The sequence below is a fragment of the Cherax quadricarinatus genome, chromosome 27 (assembly GCF_038502225.1).
Source record: "Cherax quadricarinatus isolate ZL_2023a chromosome 27, ASM3850222v1, whole genome shotgun sequence".
Taxonomy (NCBI): Eukaryota; Metazoa; Arthropoda; class Malacostraca; order Decapoda; family Parastacidae; genus Cherax; species Cherax quadricarinatus.
The window spans coordinates 18,939,652-18,959,321 of NC_091318.1; the positions used below are offsets into that span (position 1 = coordinate 18,939,652).

General features: G+C 40.7%; 1 protein-coding gene across 3 annotated transcripts in view; it reads left to right on the plus strand.

The window, feature by feature from the left end:
- Nucleotides 1-12,742, plus strand: part of Not10 (CCR4-NOT transcription complex subunit 10) — a 188,746-nt gene extending 176,004 nt beyond the window's left edge. For 2 of the 3 annotated variants that reach the window (XM_070089063.1, XM_070089064.1), the window contains exon 17: nucleotides 12,315-12,742. In XM_070089063.1, the coding sequence (XP_069945164.1) occupies nucleotides 12,315-12,517 (203 nt within the window). In that variant the 3' untranslated portion in view covers nucleotides 12,518-12,742. The remainder of the gene's footprint in view (nucleotides 1-12,314) is intronic. The other variant, XM_070089062.1, reaches the window with a different exon arrangement.
- The last annotated feature ends 6,928 nt before the right edge of the window (nucleotides 12,743-19,670 follow it).

The window sequence follows — 19,670 nt, forward strand, 5'->3', positions numbered from 1 at the left end:
ATTTGGAAAAGGCATATGACAAGGTGGATAGGGGGGCAGTGTCGCAGATGTTGCTAGTGTATGGTATAGGAGGTTACTGAAACCAGTGAAGAGTTTTTACGAGGATAATGAGGCTCAGGTTAGAAATGTAGGAGAGAGAGGGAGATTATTTCCCAGTAAAAGTAGGCCTTAGACAAGAATGTATGATGTCACCGTGGTTATATTTATAGATGGGATTGTAAGAGAAGTGAATGCGAGGGTCTTGGTGAGAGGTGTGGAGTTAAAAGACTAGGAATCAAAAACAAAGTGAGAGTTGTCACAGTTGCTCTTTGCTGATGACACTGTGCTTTTGAGAGATTCTGAAGAGAAGTTGCAGAGGTTGGTTGATGGGTTTGGTAGGGTATGTAAAAGAAGAAAATTAAAGTAAATATAGGAGCAAGGTGATGAGGATAACAAAAAGATTAGGTGACAAAAGATTGGATATCAGATAGGAGGGAGAGAGTATGGAGGAGGTGAATGTATTCAGATATTTAGGAGTAAACGTGTCAGCAGATGGGTCTATGAAGGATGAGGTGAATCATAGAATTGATAAGGGGAAAAAGGTGAGTGGTGCACTTAGGAGTCTGTGGAGACAAAGAACTTTGTCCATGGAAGCAGAGGGGAATGTATGAGAGTATAGTTATGCCAACACACTTTTATGGGTGTAAAGCATGGGTGATGAATGTTGAAGTGAAGAGAAGGCTGGAGGCAGTGGAGATGACATGTCTGAGGGCAATGTGTGATGTGAATATAATGCAGAGAATTCATAATTTGGAAATTAGGAGGAGGTGTGAGATTAGCAAAACTATTATCCAGAGGGCTGAGGAGGGGTTGTTGAGGTGGTTTGGACATGTAGAGAGAATTTAACAAATGACTTCGAGTGTGTTTAAATTTGTAGTGGGCGGGGTAGGGGTCTGCCTAGGAAAGGTTGGAGGGAGGGAGGCAAAGGAGGTTTTGTGTGTGAGGGGCTTGGACTTCCAGCAAGCATGTATGAGCGTATTTGATAGGAGTGAATGGAGACAAATGTTTTTTTTATACTTGATGTGCTGTTGGAGTGTGAGCAAAGTAACATTTATGAAGGGATTCAGGGAAACCAGCAGGTAGGACTTGAGTCCTGGAGATGGGAAGTATAGTGTCTGCACTCTGAAGGAGGGGTGTTAATGTTGCAGTTTTATAACTGTAGTGTACAGCACCCTTCTGGCAAGACAGTGATGGAGTGAATGATGAAAGTTTTTCTTTTTTGCGCCACCCTGCCTTGGTGGGAATCGGCCGATGTGTTAATGATAAAATATATCTCTTCGCCAGTTTTTCTTATTAATTTTAGTCGTGGTCATCTCATGTTGTGCCAGTTTATGTAGTAAGGAAGTCTTCTGTTCTTTCAAATACGGTTCTTTATATTCTTGCATGTGGTTATCGTGTCTCGACTTATCTTCCAGTCAGCCAAAGAAAGTAGGGTATATCCAGTCCCGTTACCCTTTCTTCATATCCTTTTATTTTAGCTCTGGGAGCCATTTTTTACAACAGCTTTTCATCACACAATGTTTTATGGTGACACACTTGTCAGTGGCATCTGTCTGATCAGTATTTTATTACACAATTTATACTCTTTGTGTGGTCTGTTTTCACTTTTTCCTGTTTATATTACATGGCAGTTCTCAACATTAAATTCCATTATCTATTTTTACTCAACTTGCTCATCTGTCCAGGCCTTCCAGTATGAGTACACTTTTTTATTTTTTTTTTAACAAGTCGGCTGTCTCCCACCAAGGCAGGGTGACCCAAAAAGAAAATCCCCAAAAAGAAAATACTTTCATCATCATTCAACACTTTCACCTCACACACACATAATCACTGTTTTTGCAGAGGTACTCAGAATACAACAGTTTAGAAGCATATATGTATAAAGATACACAATATATCCCTCCAAACTGCCAATATCCCAAACCCCTCCTTTAAAGTGCAGGCATTGTACTTCCCATTTCCAGGACTCAAGTCTGGCTATATAAAAATAACCGGTTTCTCTGAATCCCTTCACTAAATACGTATTACCCTGCTCACACTCCAACAGCTCGTCAGGTCCCAAATGCCATTCATCTCCATTCACTCCTATCTAACTCGGTCACACACGCTTGCTGGAAGTCCAAGCCCCTCGCCTACAAAACCTCCTTTACCCCACTCCCTCCAACCTTTTCTAGGACCCCTACCCTGCCTTCCTTTCCCTACAGATTTATATGCTCTCCATGTCATTCTACTTTGATCCATTCTCTCTCCACATCTTCTTTTAATTTCTACACTCCAGATTTTCTGCATAATGTTTGCACCACACATTGCCCTTAGACAGGACATCTCCACTGCTTCCAACCGCCTCCTCGCTGCAACATTTACAGCCCAAGCTTCACATTCATGTAAGAGTGTTGGTACTACTATACTTTCATACATTCCCTTCTTTGCCTCCATAGATAACATTTTTTTGTCTCCACATATACCTCAATGCACCACTCGCCTTTTTTCCTTCATCAATTCTATGATTAACATCATCCTTCATAAATCCAACCACTGACATGTCAACTCCCAAATATCTGGAAACATTCACTTCTTCCATACACCTCCTCCCCAATTTGATATCCAATTTTTCTTTATCTAAATCATTTGATACCCTCATCACCTTACTCTTTTCTATGTTCACTTTCAACTTTCTACCTTTACACACACTCCCAAACTCGTCCACTAACCTTTGCAATTTTTCTTTAGAATCTCCCATAAGCACAGTATCATCAGCAAAAAGTAACTGTGTCATTTCCCATTTTGTATTTGATTCCCCATAATTTAATCACACCCCTCTCCCAAACACGTCAACGCCCCCGCGGCCCGGTCTGTGACCAGGCCTCCTGGTGGATCAGAGCCTGATCAACCAGGCTGTTACTGCTGGCTGCACGCAAACCAACGTACGAGCCACAGCCCGGCTGGTCAGGAACCGACTTTAGGTGCTTGTCCAGTGCCAGCTTGAAGACTGCCAGGGGTCTGTTGGTAATCCCCCTTATGTATGGTGGGAGGCAGTTGAACAGTCTTGGACCCCTGACACTTATTGAATGGTCTCTTAACATGCTAGTGACACCCCTGCTTTTCATTGGGGGGATGTTGCATCGTCTGCCAAGTCTTTTGCTTTCGTAGTGAGTGATTTTCGTGTGCAAGTTCGGTACTAGTCCCTCTAGGATTTTCCAGGTGTATATAATCATGTATCTCTCCTGCCTGCATTCCAGGGAATACAGGTTTAGGAACCTCAAGCGCTCCCAGTAATTGAGGTGTTTTATCTCCATTATGCGTGCCGTGAAGGTTCTCTGTACATTTTCTAGGTCAGCAATTTCACCTGCCTTGAAAGGTGCTGTTAGTGTGCAGCAATATTCCAGCCTAGATAGAACAAGTGACCTGAAGAGTGTCATTATGGGCTTGGCCTCCCTAGTTTTGAAGGTTCTCATTATCCATCCTGTCATTTTTCTAGCAGATGCGATTGATACAATGTTATGGTCCTTGAAGGTGAGATCCTCCGACATGATCACTCCCAGGTCTTTGACGTTGGTGTTTCGCTCTATTTTGTGGCCAGAATTTGCTTTGTACTCTGATGAAGATTTAATTTCCTCGTGTTTACCATATCTGAGTAATTGAAATTTCTCATCGTTGAACTTCATATTGTTTTCTGCAGCCCACTGAAAGATTTGGTTGATGTCTGCCTGGAGCCTTGCAGTGTCTGCAATGGAAGACACTGTCATGCAGATTCGGGTGTCATCTGCAAAGGAAGACACGGTGCTGTGGCTGACATCCTTGTCTATGTCAGATATGAGGATGAGGAACAAGATGGGAGCGAGTACTGTGCCTTGTGGAACAGAGCAACAGTAGTGCAGAAACACTTCATATGATCATTAGATGAGTTACTGTGCATTCAAGAGAATGTATGTAATGTAATTAAAAAAAAAAAATCTAGTTTGATAGGGTCACAGGTTATACATTTATGAGATACAGTTAATCAGTATTTATTTAGTTGTGGGTGAGTAAGTGTTTTTTAAGAAGAGTCTTGAATTGATACAGACAGTGTTTCTTTTATATTCACAGGTAATGAATTCCAGATTTTTGGGCCTTTTATGTGCATTGAGTTTTTACATAGTGTGAGATGGACATGGGGAACATCAAAGAGTGATCTGTGCCTTGTGTTATGGTCATGTGTTCTGTTGAGGTTGGTAAGGAGAAGTTTGAGGGGAGGGTTTATATCCGAGTTTAGTGTTCTATGTATGTAATAGGCACAATAATAAGTATGGATGTTTTGTATGGTGAGTAAGTTTCGAGTTTTGAATATTGGTGGAGTATGCTGCCTGGAGTGGGAATTTGTTAACATTCTGACTGCAGTCTTTTGTTGGGTAATTATTGGTCTGAGATGATTTATTGTTGTTGAGCCCCATGCACAAATTCCATAGGTGAGATAGGGGTAAATGAGTGAGTGATGTAGGGCCAGGAGGGCTGATTGTGGAACATACTACCGTATCTTACCATATTCCTACGGTTTTGGAGATTTTCTTGGAAATTTGTTGTACGTGTGTTTGAAATTTGAGTCTATTATCAAGGTGGATTCCTAAGAATTTTCCCTCTGAGTTTTGTGATAGTTTTGTCAGTTGCCTGGTTTACCAGCGAGCTCACAGGATTTACTCCCAACGATGCTGCCGCCCTACCACTCTTGCCTTATCTTCCCTTCTTGCAGACGGCCCAGCCTTTGACTTAAAATCACTTTTTTACTTTTTGTCAGCAACTGCTTTACTGTATGAACTTTGACACACAGCCCTTAGCATCCCTTCCAGCCCTTTTCTCCCCTCACCTCTGATCCCTTCTCCACCTAGCTGTTTATAGCCTCAGCCCTATTTTCTGCCCTGCAGCACTGTATGACCCATGTTGGTTTAGCATTTTCTTTGATTATAATAATAATATTAATTTGAGGGAACAGTAAGGCTTTAAAGCTGTCTGCTTTAAATAAAAACAGATGTTCAACTTAAACTATAATTAATTTCTCTAGTATTAAGTAGTCTGTAAACCATTAATTTAGTCTGCCCATAATGCCATGGCATGATAGTGGCTCTCTTTGAACTGTAGCTCATTATTGTAACTACAGAATCTCATTGTAAACTTGCAAAGAAATAAAAATTGTATTGTAGGCACAAGAGGGTCCACCCTCTCATGTCTTCACTTTTACTGGCAGCCCAAGTTATGTGTATCATCATGCACTTCTGGGCTGCCATTGCCAGCAACAGGATTTGGGTGCAAGGGTTTACTGTTGCCCTTTCAAGTAAGGCCTTCCCTCATCTATAGTGCCCCAGTCTTATCAGTGATTCACTTTATACCTTCCACGAACATCATAAGGGCACTCGTGCTCATGTCTATTTCCTGACCAGATACAAGGACAACGGGTCTCGTCCCCATCCTCCACAGCAGCTTAGTTCCAGCTGCTGGATAGGCAGGCCTGAGCCTTCCTGTAATAGGGTGAAATGAGTTGCTGCCCTATGTCAGTAGAGCATCATGCAGTACAATTTTAAAAATTAACGAGCATCATCATGCATGGTGTACTAAGGATAATATAATAATATAAAATTAAGCACAACTGAAAAGGTTCATAAAGCACTGCAGTGAAGGGAGGAATGTGCAAAGGTGATGGGGTGAAGGGCATTTCCCGCCACCTTAGCAGATAACGGTTTTTAACATGCCATCCATAACCCCCCCCCATCCCCAGGAAACTAATCATGCATAATACTCAACTTCGATTACTTTCTAAAATCAGTGCTTTGAAACCCCTACACAACCTTAGATCAAAGAATACTATCACACAGACTTTCTATGCTGATGGCTCCCTTAACCTTGAGAGTGGGAGGGCAGAAAGCGCTGTTATCATACACAAGCCTAGTGGTACTATAATAGAGTTGTATACCTACTTGGAGTATACCTGGAGAGCATTTCGGGGATCAATGCCCCTGTGGCCCGGTCTATGACCAGGCCTTGCGGTGGACCAGGACCTGATCAACCAGGCTGTTACTGCTGGCTGCACACAAACTGATGTACGAACCACAGCTGGCTGGTCAGGTGTTTTAGAATTAATAATTGGGCTTCCACCAAACAAACTGAGCTGTTTGCTGGACTTGTTGTTCTCAAACCTATGGAAACTATGACCGCATACTGACGTTCTTTCCTCATTACTTCTAAATAACATGAGAGACTGAATGTAGCATGCTTTTGCATGAAGCTAGGCACAGTTATACAGAAATCACTGGTCAACAACCAAAATGCTTCCGAGACCAGAGTAAGAAAGGTATAAAATACCGACAATATGAAAGTTAAGACACATGTAGATGTCCTCTGAACCAAGATTCCATGATGTTGCCTATATAACCACCAGTCTTCTTGCCTTTGCTCCAGATTCTCCTCCACCACGATGCTGTGAACACTAACTCCAAGGCTGAGGGACTGATTACCTCATCTTTTGTATATAGTTCTACTGTCTTCCAATTATGTCCTAGAATCTATATTGATAAAGCCACTGGATGGTGAAACGTCTACAATAAAGATATCCAGATGTTGCACATGTCTTAACTTTCATATTGTCGGTATTTTATACCTTTCTTGCACAACTTGTCTGACACTGCAACATCATGGAATCTTGGTTCAGAGGACATCTACAAGACCTTCTTCACGGCTGCTACAACTAACCCATCTCTTTGGGAAGGACCTACTTCCACTGGGGAATCCCGCCTACCAATGACTATGCCCTCGTCTGCTGCACGTCCTGATCCACTGATGCCTATATAACCGCCAGTCTTCTTGCCTTTGCTCCAGATTCTCCTCCACCACGATGCTGTGAACACTAACTCCAAGGCTGAGGGACTGATTACCTCATCTTTTGTATATAGTTCTGTCTTCCAATTATGTCCTAGAATCTGTATTGATAAAGCCACTGGATGGCAAAACGTCTACAATAAAGATATCCAGAAGTTGCACGTGTGTCTTAACTTTCGAGACCAGAGTAGCAATTTCCAACTTTAGGTCACTGGTAATGAATATCATGGTTAAAATTGTTTATCTATACTTTTCATTATACACCTACCATCCTACTTACAACCGAGCTTGGTTCCAACCAACCGGTCATAAATCAAAATGGACGTAAGTCGAACCTTAGAAAATTGCCAATAGGGATACTTCAAAAATTAAATATTGATCTTGTAAAGCAATCATCCTCATACTGTTTAATTACTTTGATCTTCTGGTCGAGAGTAAGAGCCTTTCTTGCCTTCTTGCCACAACCTCCAGTGCAAGATTCAGACTTCCTCTTAGGGGCCATGGTGAAATTTACTGTCCAGTTAGTACAGTTAATATAGTATGATGCTGCTGATAGGGCCATTACAAACAATACATGGACACAGAGGGTATATATAGGCTTTGAGTGAGGTGTAGTACAAGTAGAGATAGTAGTAGTAGTTATTCATGCGGTGGAAAAGTCAGTTGGTACATGAGAAAGAAAGGTTACAAAAGCTATGGCTTGGGTACCATAAAAAATAGGTTGGGCAAATGTATATGATAGGATTTGAGAAGGCAAGTTTCAGTGTCCCTTCTCTATTACATATGTTAACTCATACAAAAATAGCCCGCACATTAAAAATAAAGAATCTTATGACGACATTTTGGACCGAAACGTCGTCATAATGACAGGTAATTATAATTGTTTTCAAGCAGAGTTGTCAATCGTGGAAGAATCTTCTGAGTAAGGTAATAGAGGCTAGGATCATGTATAGCTTAAAAAAGAAATGAGACAAATATATAAGTGGGAGGGGCTGGGTTTGATGGGTGTTTGGGGTATGGGGAAAAATTCTTGGTCAGCTTTGGGAAGAGGTTGGACAAATACAGGGGTGGTTTTGATAAGGACCTGCCTTGTATAGGCCAGTAGGCCTTCTACAGTGTTCCTCAATTATGTTCTTACGCACCAGCTGACTTTTCCACCACATGTGTAACTACTACTACTACCTCTACTTGTGTGGGTAAAATGTTGTCAATAAAGGATCACATTATACTGCTTATGTGTTTATTTATCCAAGCCTGTGTGGTGTGTTGCTGCGAGTAGAGGTCAAATATCATATGGTGGTATGCGGCAGCCTTGCTGCCAGACGCATGGTCGTAAGTCGAGTAGTTGTGTGTCTTGCAGATCATAAATAGGATGGCAGATGTACACCCACGTATCACAACAGGTTCCAACAGGTTTGCAGCAGTGTGTTTCTCACCACACTCAGTCTCACTGCCCTTCATTATTGTTTCATCAGTCATAGGTGGTGATTGTGCTGTGCAAGTTTATATTTTGAGGTGAAAGGTAGGTGATTTTCTTAGCCAAACACTTTTTAAATTTATAATAAATATTCACTGACCAAGCTATTGATATGCATGCAAGAAGTTCCCACTACATCAGGAGAGACTGGCCACCTTGTCAATCATTGGAGCCTGGGATGAAAAATGTTCAACATCCACCTCTCATTGAACCAAACAAAATTTTGCTACCACCACTACACACAAAACTGGGTCTAATGAAAACCTTTGTAAAAGCTATGGACAAATCCAGTCAGGGATTCCAGTATTTAACATCACTGAGTAATGCTAAGATAAGAAAGGGAGTCTTCAATGGCCCTCAGATTTGAGAGCTTCTTAAAGATGAGGACTTTGAATCAGACCTTCATGAGGAGGAGAAAGCTGCTTTGGAAGCATTCAAGTTAGTGGCTATTCTGCTACCGTCCACAGGTATCTTGGACCTACGATAGCCCTACTGTCTGCTGTCTCACTAAGTTTAGGGTTTGACTTTGTCGCGAATAAAGCTGAGCTCTATCTAAGAGTTAGTCGAGAGGAAAGGCGGTCCCATTATACAATGCCATGGCGGCACTTTCTACCTATTGGAGGTAGAAGCCTATTCCTGAGCCCTCTTGGGGTGGGGGTGTGGCATGCAAAGAGTATGTAACCTTTATTTGGCACATGTATACACCCTCATTAAAAGGCTACCTCCCCAACCAGCGAACCGGGTGCTAAGGGTCGGACGATGGGGCCCCATCGTCAGATCAATACCTAGGTTCAGCCAATGAGAAGGTGGGTCTGGGAATTGTGGAGGTGGCGTGGTCACCACTCATTTTTCCATTCTAGAGCTGGTTGAACACGGTTGTCCATTCTGTCTCCAGGCGGTGTCTTTGCCTCTTGATTTATCATGTTGTACACATTTCGAACGGTATATAGTGTATGTACATACTTGTAATATGTACATATAATCGCACTTGAAGGAAAATATAATTCAAAGTCATTCAGCTGTGTTTGTTCTGCTCCTTGCTCCCCTTTACACCCAGGATAACAGGCCTTTTTGTTCCTGGGTTGTAATAAGTAGAGTGGCTCACCAGGTGACTTGGTTGGCTGACATCATCGTTGTTCTTACTCCTGGCACTTCATTCTCCACTCGCGAACTTTTCGTTGAGAGTCTCTGCTAATGCCAGGCTGTTGAAAAGAGTTGGGACTGCTTGGACAAGGAGTGGTTGGTTTCAAAAGTATCAGTCAACCTGGCTACCTCCAATGCAGTGGTCAACATGTGATCCTGCAGAAAGACTCAAACCTCTGGTCCAACAGACTCCAACAGGTTATCCACCAGTACGAGTTGAACTAACTCCCCAAAGTTGGTGACCCCACTGGCCTTGTACCACTGGGTAAATATTTTAGTCTGTTACCTTACAAAGTTAACATAAGACTGCCCCAGCTGTCGATTACTGAATTTAAAAGCCTTTCTGTACTTGGCAGGAACACACTGATATGCACTAAGAACCGTGGTTTTCACCACCCGATAGTTTTTCAATTCAATTCAAGTTTATTCTCTATAAGGGTTACAATGTGGGGTTTACAGGTTTTGGGTATTGTGTGGTTTACATGTTTTTTTTTTCTTCACCGGTATTCTCCACATGTTATAAAATACTAATTACAGAGGGGGCCACTAGGACACTTAGCATGGCTAGGCATTTCGAGCAGACTTAGATTAATTCTCAACATTAAATCCTTACAGATTATGGTATTAAGGCTAAGTGACTACATCATAATTTGTGAATGCTTTTGTTTTGGCACAATACAAGGTGTCTATATTGGAGTATCATAGGCAAACTTATGACTAGTTAGGATTTATTATTTTAAGATTAAGATTAGTATTTCTGGGTTTATAGGCAGTGGGTGAGTGAGTGTAATTGTGAACCACCAGGTGGTTATCATGTAGTTAGTTATCGGGGTGGATCAGGGAGATAAGATGTTTTCTAACTGTAGTTTTGAAAGTGGTGAATGTGTCTGCAGTTCTAGAGTTTTCAGGTAGGGTGTTCCAGATTTTAGGTCCTTTGAAATACATTGTAAAGGTTTAGTCGAACACGGGGAATGTCATAGAGATGTTTGTGTCTGGTGTTATGCTAAATTCAATGTCATTTAACACTGATGTAAACTCCTGTGCCTTACCAAATAATGCTGTGTGAACCAATGATGCCCATGCTGTTCAGGCCACCTCAAGGCTCGAACTTGGTTTTTGAAAGCTTCAAAAAACTGTTCCATCTCGGCTTCGAGGAACAAACTGTACTGCCCTTTGCAAACTAAAGTCCTCAATAGTCTGTTTGAATTGCCTCCTCTCCTTCACTCTATCAAATTCCTCCCTAGCAAAAGCATGCTGCTCTTTAGTTTGTTCATGATTGAGTCTGGCTAACTCGAGTGCCAATGAAGCAGACTCGCCCTGAGACAAACTCGACATGCCTCTTGCTTCACCAGGCTGCTGGTTTAGCTCAGGTGTGTTTCAACCATTCTGCAGAAACCTAAGTGGAGATCTATTAATAGCTCCTGTAGCTGGGGACATGTCAAGCTGGTGCACCATGTCCACTTTTGTCTTTAATTTACTGCAAATAAGATTACAAAGTTGTACCGCAGTTAGAGTTCTTTGATAACCAATGCCAATAGATCGCCAACAACACTGTAGAGAGAACTTGGGCAGGTTTAGTAAACTCAGTCACTAATCGTCGGACTCTTAGAGGTGGCATTTAATCCCCAACCCGCTACTTACATGCTCAAGCTGCATGCACAGTATGACTGCAGAGTCACGATAGTAAGGCTGACACGAATGCAGAATACGCACATACAATAGCAATAGCAAAACCAACTGCAAAATATTCACACATCAGCAAGATTGACCATAGCAAAGCTAGCACAGTTGACACGCCAAAATACCAAGCTGTTAACGATCACACAGTAGCAGGCTGACCATAAAGAAAGAAAAATACAAAGCTGACACGCAAAGTTTTGTAAAGCGTTGGCAAAGCTGACGCAATGCCAGACAGCAAGCTATATGATGCTCCTGCGTCAGGTTCAACTCTAGGCTCAACTCCTCCTTCAAGTCCAGCTCCAGCTCTTGGACAGGCTACCCATATTACAACCCAGGAACAAAAAGGCCTGTTATCCTGGGTGTAAAGGGAAGCATGGAGCAGAACAAACACAGCTGAATGACTTTGAATTATATTTTCTTTCACCAAGTGTGATTATTAGTATTTATAAGTATGTACACTATATACAGTTGGAAATATATGTGTACAACATGGTAAATCAAGAAGCAAAGACACACCCTGGAGACAGAATAGACAACTGTGTTCATCCACCTCTAGAATGGAAATGACAACAAGGGTGGAAATGTGAGTGGTGACCACGCCAACTCCACAATTGCCAGACCCACCTTCTCATTGGCTGAACCTAGGTACTGATCTGACAATGGGGCCCCATCGTCTGACCCTTAGCACCTGGTTCACTGGTTGGGGAGGTAGCCTTTTAACCCTTAAATGGTCCAAATGTATATATACGTTTTTTCAACATTTGAAAGTATGTAAAAAAATGTACATCTTTTTTTTTTTTACATTTGAAAATGTGTAAAAAAAACTTTTATCTACTTTTTTTTTTATATTTGAAAATATGTAAAAAAAAAAAAAAAACAGATCTACTTTTGGAGCACTAAGGATTTGAACGTCGATCTATTTGGACCGTTTAAGGGTTAATGAGGGTGTATGCATGCGCCAAATAAAGGTTACATACTCTTTGCATGCCACAGTGGTGAAGGGATTTCTCAGAAACAGAAGGGAAGGCAACTATGAAGAAATGGTGAAAAACCTCAAGGCTTACAAGAACATGGGATGTAACATGTCACTTAAAATCCACTTTTTGGACTCTCATTTAGTCTTTTTTTCCAGTGAACTGTGGGGCAGTTAGTGACGAACATGGTATAAGGTTTCACCAAGATATTTCAGCCATGGAAAAACGGTACCAGGGCAAATGGGGCACAAGAATGCTTGCAAACTATTGCTGGACATTGGCAAGAGATGATGCCTTAGCCCACCATAAGCATCAAGCAAAGGGGCAGAGTAGGTACAGATTAGAGTTTAAAACATACTGACACACATTGTACGTTATACTAATCAAATATTACATGTCTCCTATCTTTAAACCTATAGCCAATAAGCATTCTTCAATGTGATATTTGGATTCAGGACATGAAAATTTCAAAAGAATTAACTAATTTCATTTAAGAAGCATACAACTTTTCAAAAATTGTTGACCAGTGAATTATTCAGAAAAGGATTACAGTTAAGCTTTTGTGAATTCCCTCTCACATAGGCCTTTAGGAGCATGACAGAGTTGATGAATTAGCTAAATAAGCATTAAATAAAGAGAATGTTGAATATTTTGATTTTTCCAAACAGAAGTTCATGAAATATTGTCAATGGAACTATCAGACGAGCATGAAGAAAGTATAAGAGTATGGATATGAACTAGCAGATCCATTACCCTATTACTACTGGCCATGTTACTTCCATAGATATGTTTGACTTGTCACATGTCATTATGATGCATAACGGATCTGCTAGTTCCTATCTGTACTGTTCTAATATTGGAACTAGCAGATCCATTATCCACAGGCTTATAATTTCTGACTCAAACTGGGACATATTTAAGGTTTTGAAAAAAAAAAACATATGCATACATGATAATGATAATGTTTTTTTCAGCATGATACAATGTTTGTACAAAGGAGAATGACATTTGGGTGTACGTGCTGAAAGCCCCTATATATGCAGGGCATTTCAAGCAAACTTAAGACTAACTTAAGATTAATAAGGCAATAACAATAAGATGTAAATTTAGGAGTTTACAATGAATATGAGAGAATTGAATATTCTATTAGTTCATGTTATATGGCTTTAGCAAGTTTAATTGAGAGGAATTACAGGTTTGATTATTAACCTAAAGGGGAGGATTACAGATATTTATTATTATTATTATTATAATCAAAAAGAAGCGCTAAGCCACAAGGGCTATACAGCGCTGTACAGATATTGAGAGTAAGATTATACGTATACATTGTTCAAAATGTTATTTATGTGTTTGTGACACTGAGAATATGCATTTTTAGTTTTTACGTATTTAGCTGATGCTGGGATTTGTTAGGGAGATAAGGTGCTTTTTAACAGTAGTTTTGAAAATGCTGGCCGAGTCGGTGGTTCTGGAGATTTCTGGCAGAGAGTTCCAGATTTTGGGCCCTTTTATGTACTACAACGAAATTTTGAAGAGATTTAACTGGACACGGGGAATGTCACAGATTTTTGTGCGTAGGATTATGTCTATGGGTTCTGTTGCAACTATCAAGAAAGCGCTTCAGGTTGGGATATATATTAGAATTTATTGTTTTGTAAATGTAGGATACACAGTTGTAAGAGTGAATGCTTTGTATAGTGAGTAGGTTTAGGTCTTTGAAGAGGGGGGGGGGTGTTTGTCTAGCTGTGAATTGTGTGGTCATTGCACTAAAGCTTTTTGTTGGGTTATTGGCTTTAGATGAGTTGGTGCTGTTGATCCCCAGGCTCAAATAGCAGGTGAGGTAGGGGTAAATCAGTGAATAGTATGTATAGTGTAAGTAGTGCTGTTTGTGGTACATAATAAGGTATCTTTGAGAAGATGCCAACTGTTTTGGATACACTTTTTTTTTTTTTTTTGTTATGTGTTCAAATATTCAAATTCAAATTTTTATTTCTTTGCAAAGTTTACAATGTGTGACTGGCATGTTATAAGGAGTCTATTTCATGCATAGTTTACAATGTGTAATTACAATATTGATTTGCAATTACAAAGAAAGCCACTATCATGTCAAGGCATTTCGGGCAGGCTAAACCATGTTGTTTATGGGTGTTGAATTTCAAGTTGCTGTCAAGATGCAGACCCAGAAATTTTCCCTCGTGTTTAGCAATAAGGGTATTGTTAAGCATAATGTTTAGTTGGCCCTCACTTGCTCTGCTCCCAAACATAATACGTATAGGTTTTGTCAATATTAAGTGTAAGTTTATTAATGGTCATCCAGGTCAATATTGTTACGAGCACTTCATTAACAAAAGTGTTGACTGTGGTGGCAAGATCAGGGTGGGAGATGACAAAAGTCATGTTGTCAACAAAGAATAGGTCTAAGCTGTTGCAGTTCATTTGGAAGGTCAGTGATGTATAAAAGTAAAAGTAGGGGGCAAAGAATGCTTCCCTGTTGTATGCCAGTGTTGAGAGGTCTTGATAATATAATAATATATATCTTATTTCTATGAGTACATGTACAAGGTATACAGGCCTAGCTGACATCAATGACATACTACTACAGTGGAACCTCAAATTTCGAACGTATCACTTATCGAACGTTTCAAAAATAGAACTCTTTTTTTCAAACCAACTTTGTCCCTATTATCGAACGCACCCCTATTTTCGGACCGCCGGGTACTGGACCTCTCTGCCAGCCCGCTCTGTCCGCGTCCCCGTGCAGGCGCCGTGAGCCAGTCTGGCTTTGTTGATGCTTGAGTAAACACTAGCCTGCACTCTCATTCAAACATTTTACGATTATTTCATTGTGTTTAGTGCTTGTGGGACTGTGATATAAGCTACCATGGGCCCAAAGAAACTTGCTAGTGGTACCCCTGTGGTAAAGAAAGTGAGAAACACCATAGATGTGAAGAAGGAAATAATACAAAAGTATAAGAGTGGTGTGAGACTTGCTGAGCTTGCCAGGATGTATGGGAAAAACAAGTCAACCATCGGTTCTATCCTGGCAAAGAACAAATCAAGGAAGCTGATGTTGCAAAAGGTGTTAATATGCTAATCAAATAAAGACCACAAATAGTTAGAGGTTGAGGAGTTGTTGCTGTTGTGGATCAAGGATAAAGAGATGGCAGGTGATAGTGTTTCAGAGACGATTTGTGAGAAGGCAAGGAAGTTGCATGCCAATCTGGTACAGAAAACTCCTGGAACCAGTTCAGTGACAGAACCATGTCCCATTTTAAGGAAATGTTAGAGGCGCCAGAAACAGAGGACTGTGGACAGTTATTTTGTGAGACTGGTCCAGTGACTCTCAAGCTGGTCCTAGTGGCATTAAAAGACAGAGAATGAAAGTAACCCCAGAGAGGGCTTTATCTGAAGTCCTCATGGAGGGGGATTCTCCTTCCAAACACTAACCCAAACTCCCTTTCTCCTCCTCCCTATCTTCCAGATGCCATCAACAATCTTCAATAAAGGTAAATAAAAGTGTTATTTTATATTTATATACATAATTGAACACTATAGTATTTGTTGTATGTAAAACTGTAATTAATCTCTATGTAATTAATCTCTATAAAATGTATTTTTTTGTGAATATTTTTGGGTTTCTGGAACGGATTAATTGTATTTCCATTATTTCTTATGGGAAATATTGCTTCGATTTTCAGACTTTTCGAATTTAGAACTAGCTCCTGGAATGGATTAAGTTTGATATTTGAGGTTCCACTGTATATAGAAAGCCTCTTATTATGCACAGCATTCCAGGCAAATTAGGTGAATTTTGTCCCAGGATGAGAGACTCGCCAGTCGACTAACACCCAGGTACTCGTTTTACTGATGGGGAACATAGACAACCAGTGTAAAGAAACCCGCCCAACGTTTCTACCCTTGCCAGGAATCAAACCCGGACACTCACCGTGTGGAGCAAGAGCTTTAGCCACCAGGCCATGGTGTCCTTAATAGAGACACATTGCTATCTATTAGTAAGGTAAGTCTTGATATGTACCAGTGCATATATGCATGATATATAAAGTAGGTATATTCATTTTAATGCAAACAAGGGTTATATGTACCATTTCTCAATTAAGGACTACAGAAAGAAAAATAACAAAAAACATAAAACATGGAATCACTCTTTGAAGAATCATTCATGTGTTTCATAACCCCCCCCCCCTCCAGGTACACTCCATGTATAACTTAAATCAATGCTTATTTTGCAGTACATTAGCTCTTTACTGTAGATTCAGTCATTCTGCCTCTTTCCTGAGACCATACATTGTTCATCAGCGATGTTTCTGTCCAGGACAAAATGACAAACTGACCAGGAATACAGTACATGACTTTCAAACTGGGACAATCCCAGTCACAATAGGGACTTATACCATAAGCCTAATTATCCATCATAATGAATTCGAGGCACATAATGGGTCACAGTGATAAATAACTACTGACATGTTTATTATATCTAGTTACAGTCGTAATGAATGACTGACACAGAGATAAATTAATCCTGATGACAAAAGCTCTCGCTTCACACGGCGTGATGTCTGGGTTCGATTCCCTGCGAGGGTAGAAACACTCGGCGTGTTTCTTTACACCGATTGTCTATGTTCACTCACCAGTGAAATGGGTACCTGGGAATTAGTCAACTGGTGTGGGTTGAGTCCTGGGACAAAACTGACCTAATTTGCCTGAAATGCTCTGCATAACAAGGTGCTTTATATATAGTAGTATGTCATTAAGATTAAGATATTTATTTTGGCAAATTGCATAGTTGTACAGAGGAATATAATGGTTGTACATGCCAAAAGCCCCTTTGTATGCAGAGCATTTCTGGCAAACTTAATTAAGTTAATCTGAGATTAGTAAGGTAATAATACACAAATAACCCGCACATAAAAGAGAGCTTACGACGACGTTTCGGTCCGACTTGGACCATTGACAAAGTCACACTTATTTGTGTATCGTTCCAGTCACGGTATTGTGCCTTTTTTGTTATTTAAGGTAATAATACATTGATGTCAGCTAGGCCTATACCTTGTACATGTACTTGTAGTAAATAAAGATATTATTATTATTATATTACTGTTCTGGTTGTGTTGTATAACCCTTATAGATTTATCGCTTCTTTTTTATTATAATAATATTTGGGTTGTTAAGGGCCACCACGACGCAAGCTGTACTGAGCTCTACCTCCGGTAACATACAACTAAACTGTATAGGGTGCATAATAAACACATTAAATTAACACTTGCGCATTAGTGCGCAAGGTAAGTAAGTTTATTCAGGTATACACAAATACAGTTACATAGAATTATAATACATAGCAGCATATGTGTAGAGAACCTAGGATAACCCAAAAAAGTCAGAGAGAGTGACATTTCCATTGGGGTCCTTTTACCTTATTATTATAATATAAAGGTTATAATATTTTCTTATTATTCTATAATGACGATAACATCTTATTATCACACTAAAAAGACTACTACACGAGGGTCATTAAGACTATCTACAATACGAGGGTCATTACTAGGAAAGCTGTATAGCCCTTGTGGCTTAGCGCTTCTTTTTGATTATAATAATAATTACTAGGAATAAGGTAAAATTTACACGTATGTTAGCTAAAAAATAGAAAATCATTCCCCTCCCTTTCTGTAGCTACATTCATCAGACACCTTTTGGTACTCTTCTTGAACTGGTTCATGCTATGACTGGCTTTGACATGTGTGAGTAGTCTGTTCCATTCCTTTATTGCTGTACAATAAAAGGTATTTGAAGCCTGGCCAATGACTGTGGGTACTAGAAAGTTGCGCGCTCTCCCCCTAGTACTATGATTGCTTTGGTTCCCAACCTTGACAAAATTGACAGCAAGATATTCTGGACACTGTGAGCAATTTTATAAACATGATTTAGCTTCAGTTGTTTTACTCTGTCTTCAGCATTTAGCATATCCAACTGCTTTAAAGCAGTAAAGCAACAGCAAAGAACTACAGACCGATAGCACTAACATCCCATATCATAAAAATCTTTGAAAGAGTCCTAAGAAGCAAGATCACCACCCATCTAGAAACCCATCAGTTACACAACCCAGGGCAACATGGGATTAGAACAGGTCGCTCCTGTCTGTCTCAACTATTGGATCACTACGACAAGGTCCTAAATGCACTAGAAGATAAAAAGAATGCAGATGTAATATATACAGACTTTGCAAAAGCCTTTGACAAGTGTGACCATGGCGTAATAGCGCACAAAATGCGTGCTAAAGGAATAACAGGAAAAGTCGGTCGATGGATCTATAATTTCCTCACTAACAGAACACAGAGAGTAGTCGTTAACAGAGTAAAGTCCGAGGCAGCTACGGTGAAAAGCTCTGTTCCACAAGGCACAGTACTCGCTCCCATCTTGTTCCTCATCCTCATATCCGACATAGACAAGGATGTCAGCCACAGCACCGTGTCTTCCTTTGCAGATGACACCCGAATCTGCATGACAGTGTCTTCCATTGCAGACACTGCAAGGCTCCAGGCGGACATCAACCGAATCTTTCAGTGGGCTGCAGAAAACAATATGAAGTTCAACGATGAGAAATTTCAATTACTCAGATATGGTAAACACGAGGAAATTAAATCTTCATCAGAGTACAAAACAAATTCTGGCCACAAAATAGAGCGAAACACCAACGTCAAAGACCTGGGAGTGATCATGTCGGAGGATCTCACCTTCAAGGACCATAACATTGTATCAATCGCATCTGCTAGAAAAATGACAGGATGGATAATGAGAACCTTCAAAACTAGGGATGCCAAGCCCATGATGACACTCTTTAGGTCACTTGTTCTATCTAGGCTGGAATATTGCTGCACACTAACAGCATCTTTCAAGGCAGGTGAAATTGCTGACCTAGAAAATGTACAGAGAACCTTCACGGCGCGCATAACTGAGATAAAACACCTCAATTACTGGGAGCGCTTGAGGTTCCTGAACCTGTATTCCCTGGAACGCAGGCGGGAGAGATACATGATTATATACACCTGGAAAATCCTAGAGGGACTAGTACCGAACTTGCACACGAAAATCACTCACTACGAAAGCAAAAGACTTGGCAGACGATGCAACATCCCCCCAATGAAAAGCAGGGGTCTCACTAGCACGTTAAGAGACCATACAATAAGTGTCAGGGGCCTGAGACTGTTCAACTGCCTCCCAGCATACATAAGGGGGATTACCAACAGACCCCTGGCAGTCTTCAAGCTGGCACTGGACAAGCACCTAAAGTCGGTTCCTGACCAGCCGGGCTGTGGCTCGTACGTTGGTTTGCGTGCAGCCAGCAGCAACAGCCTGGTTGATCAGGCTCTGATCCACCAGGAGGCCTGGTCACAGACCGGGCCGCGGGGGCGTTGACCCCCGGAACTCTCTCCAGGTAAACTCCAGGTAATTCATCCTGGCCTACATGTTCTCTTGGTCCCAGCCCCAGGATGAATCTT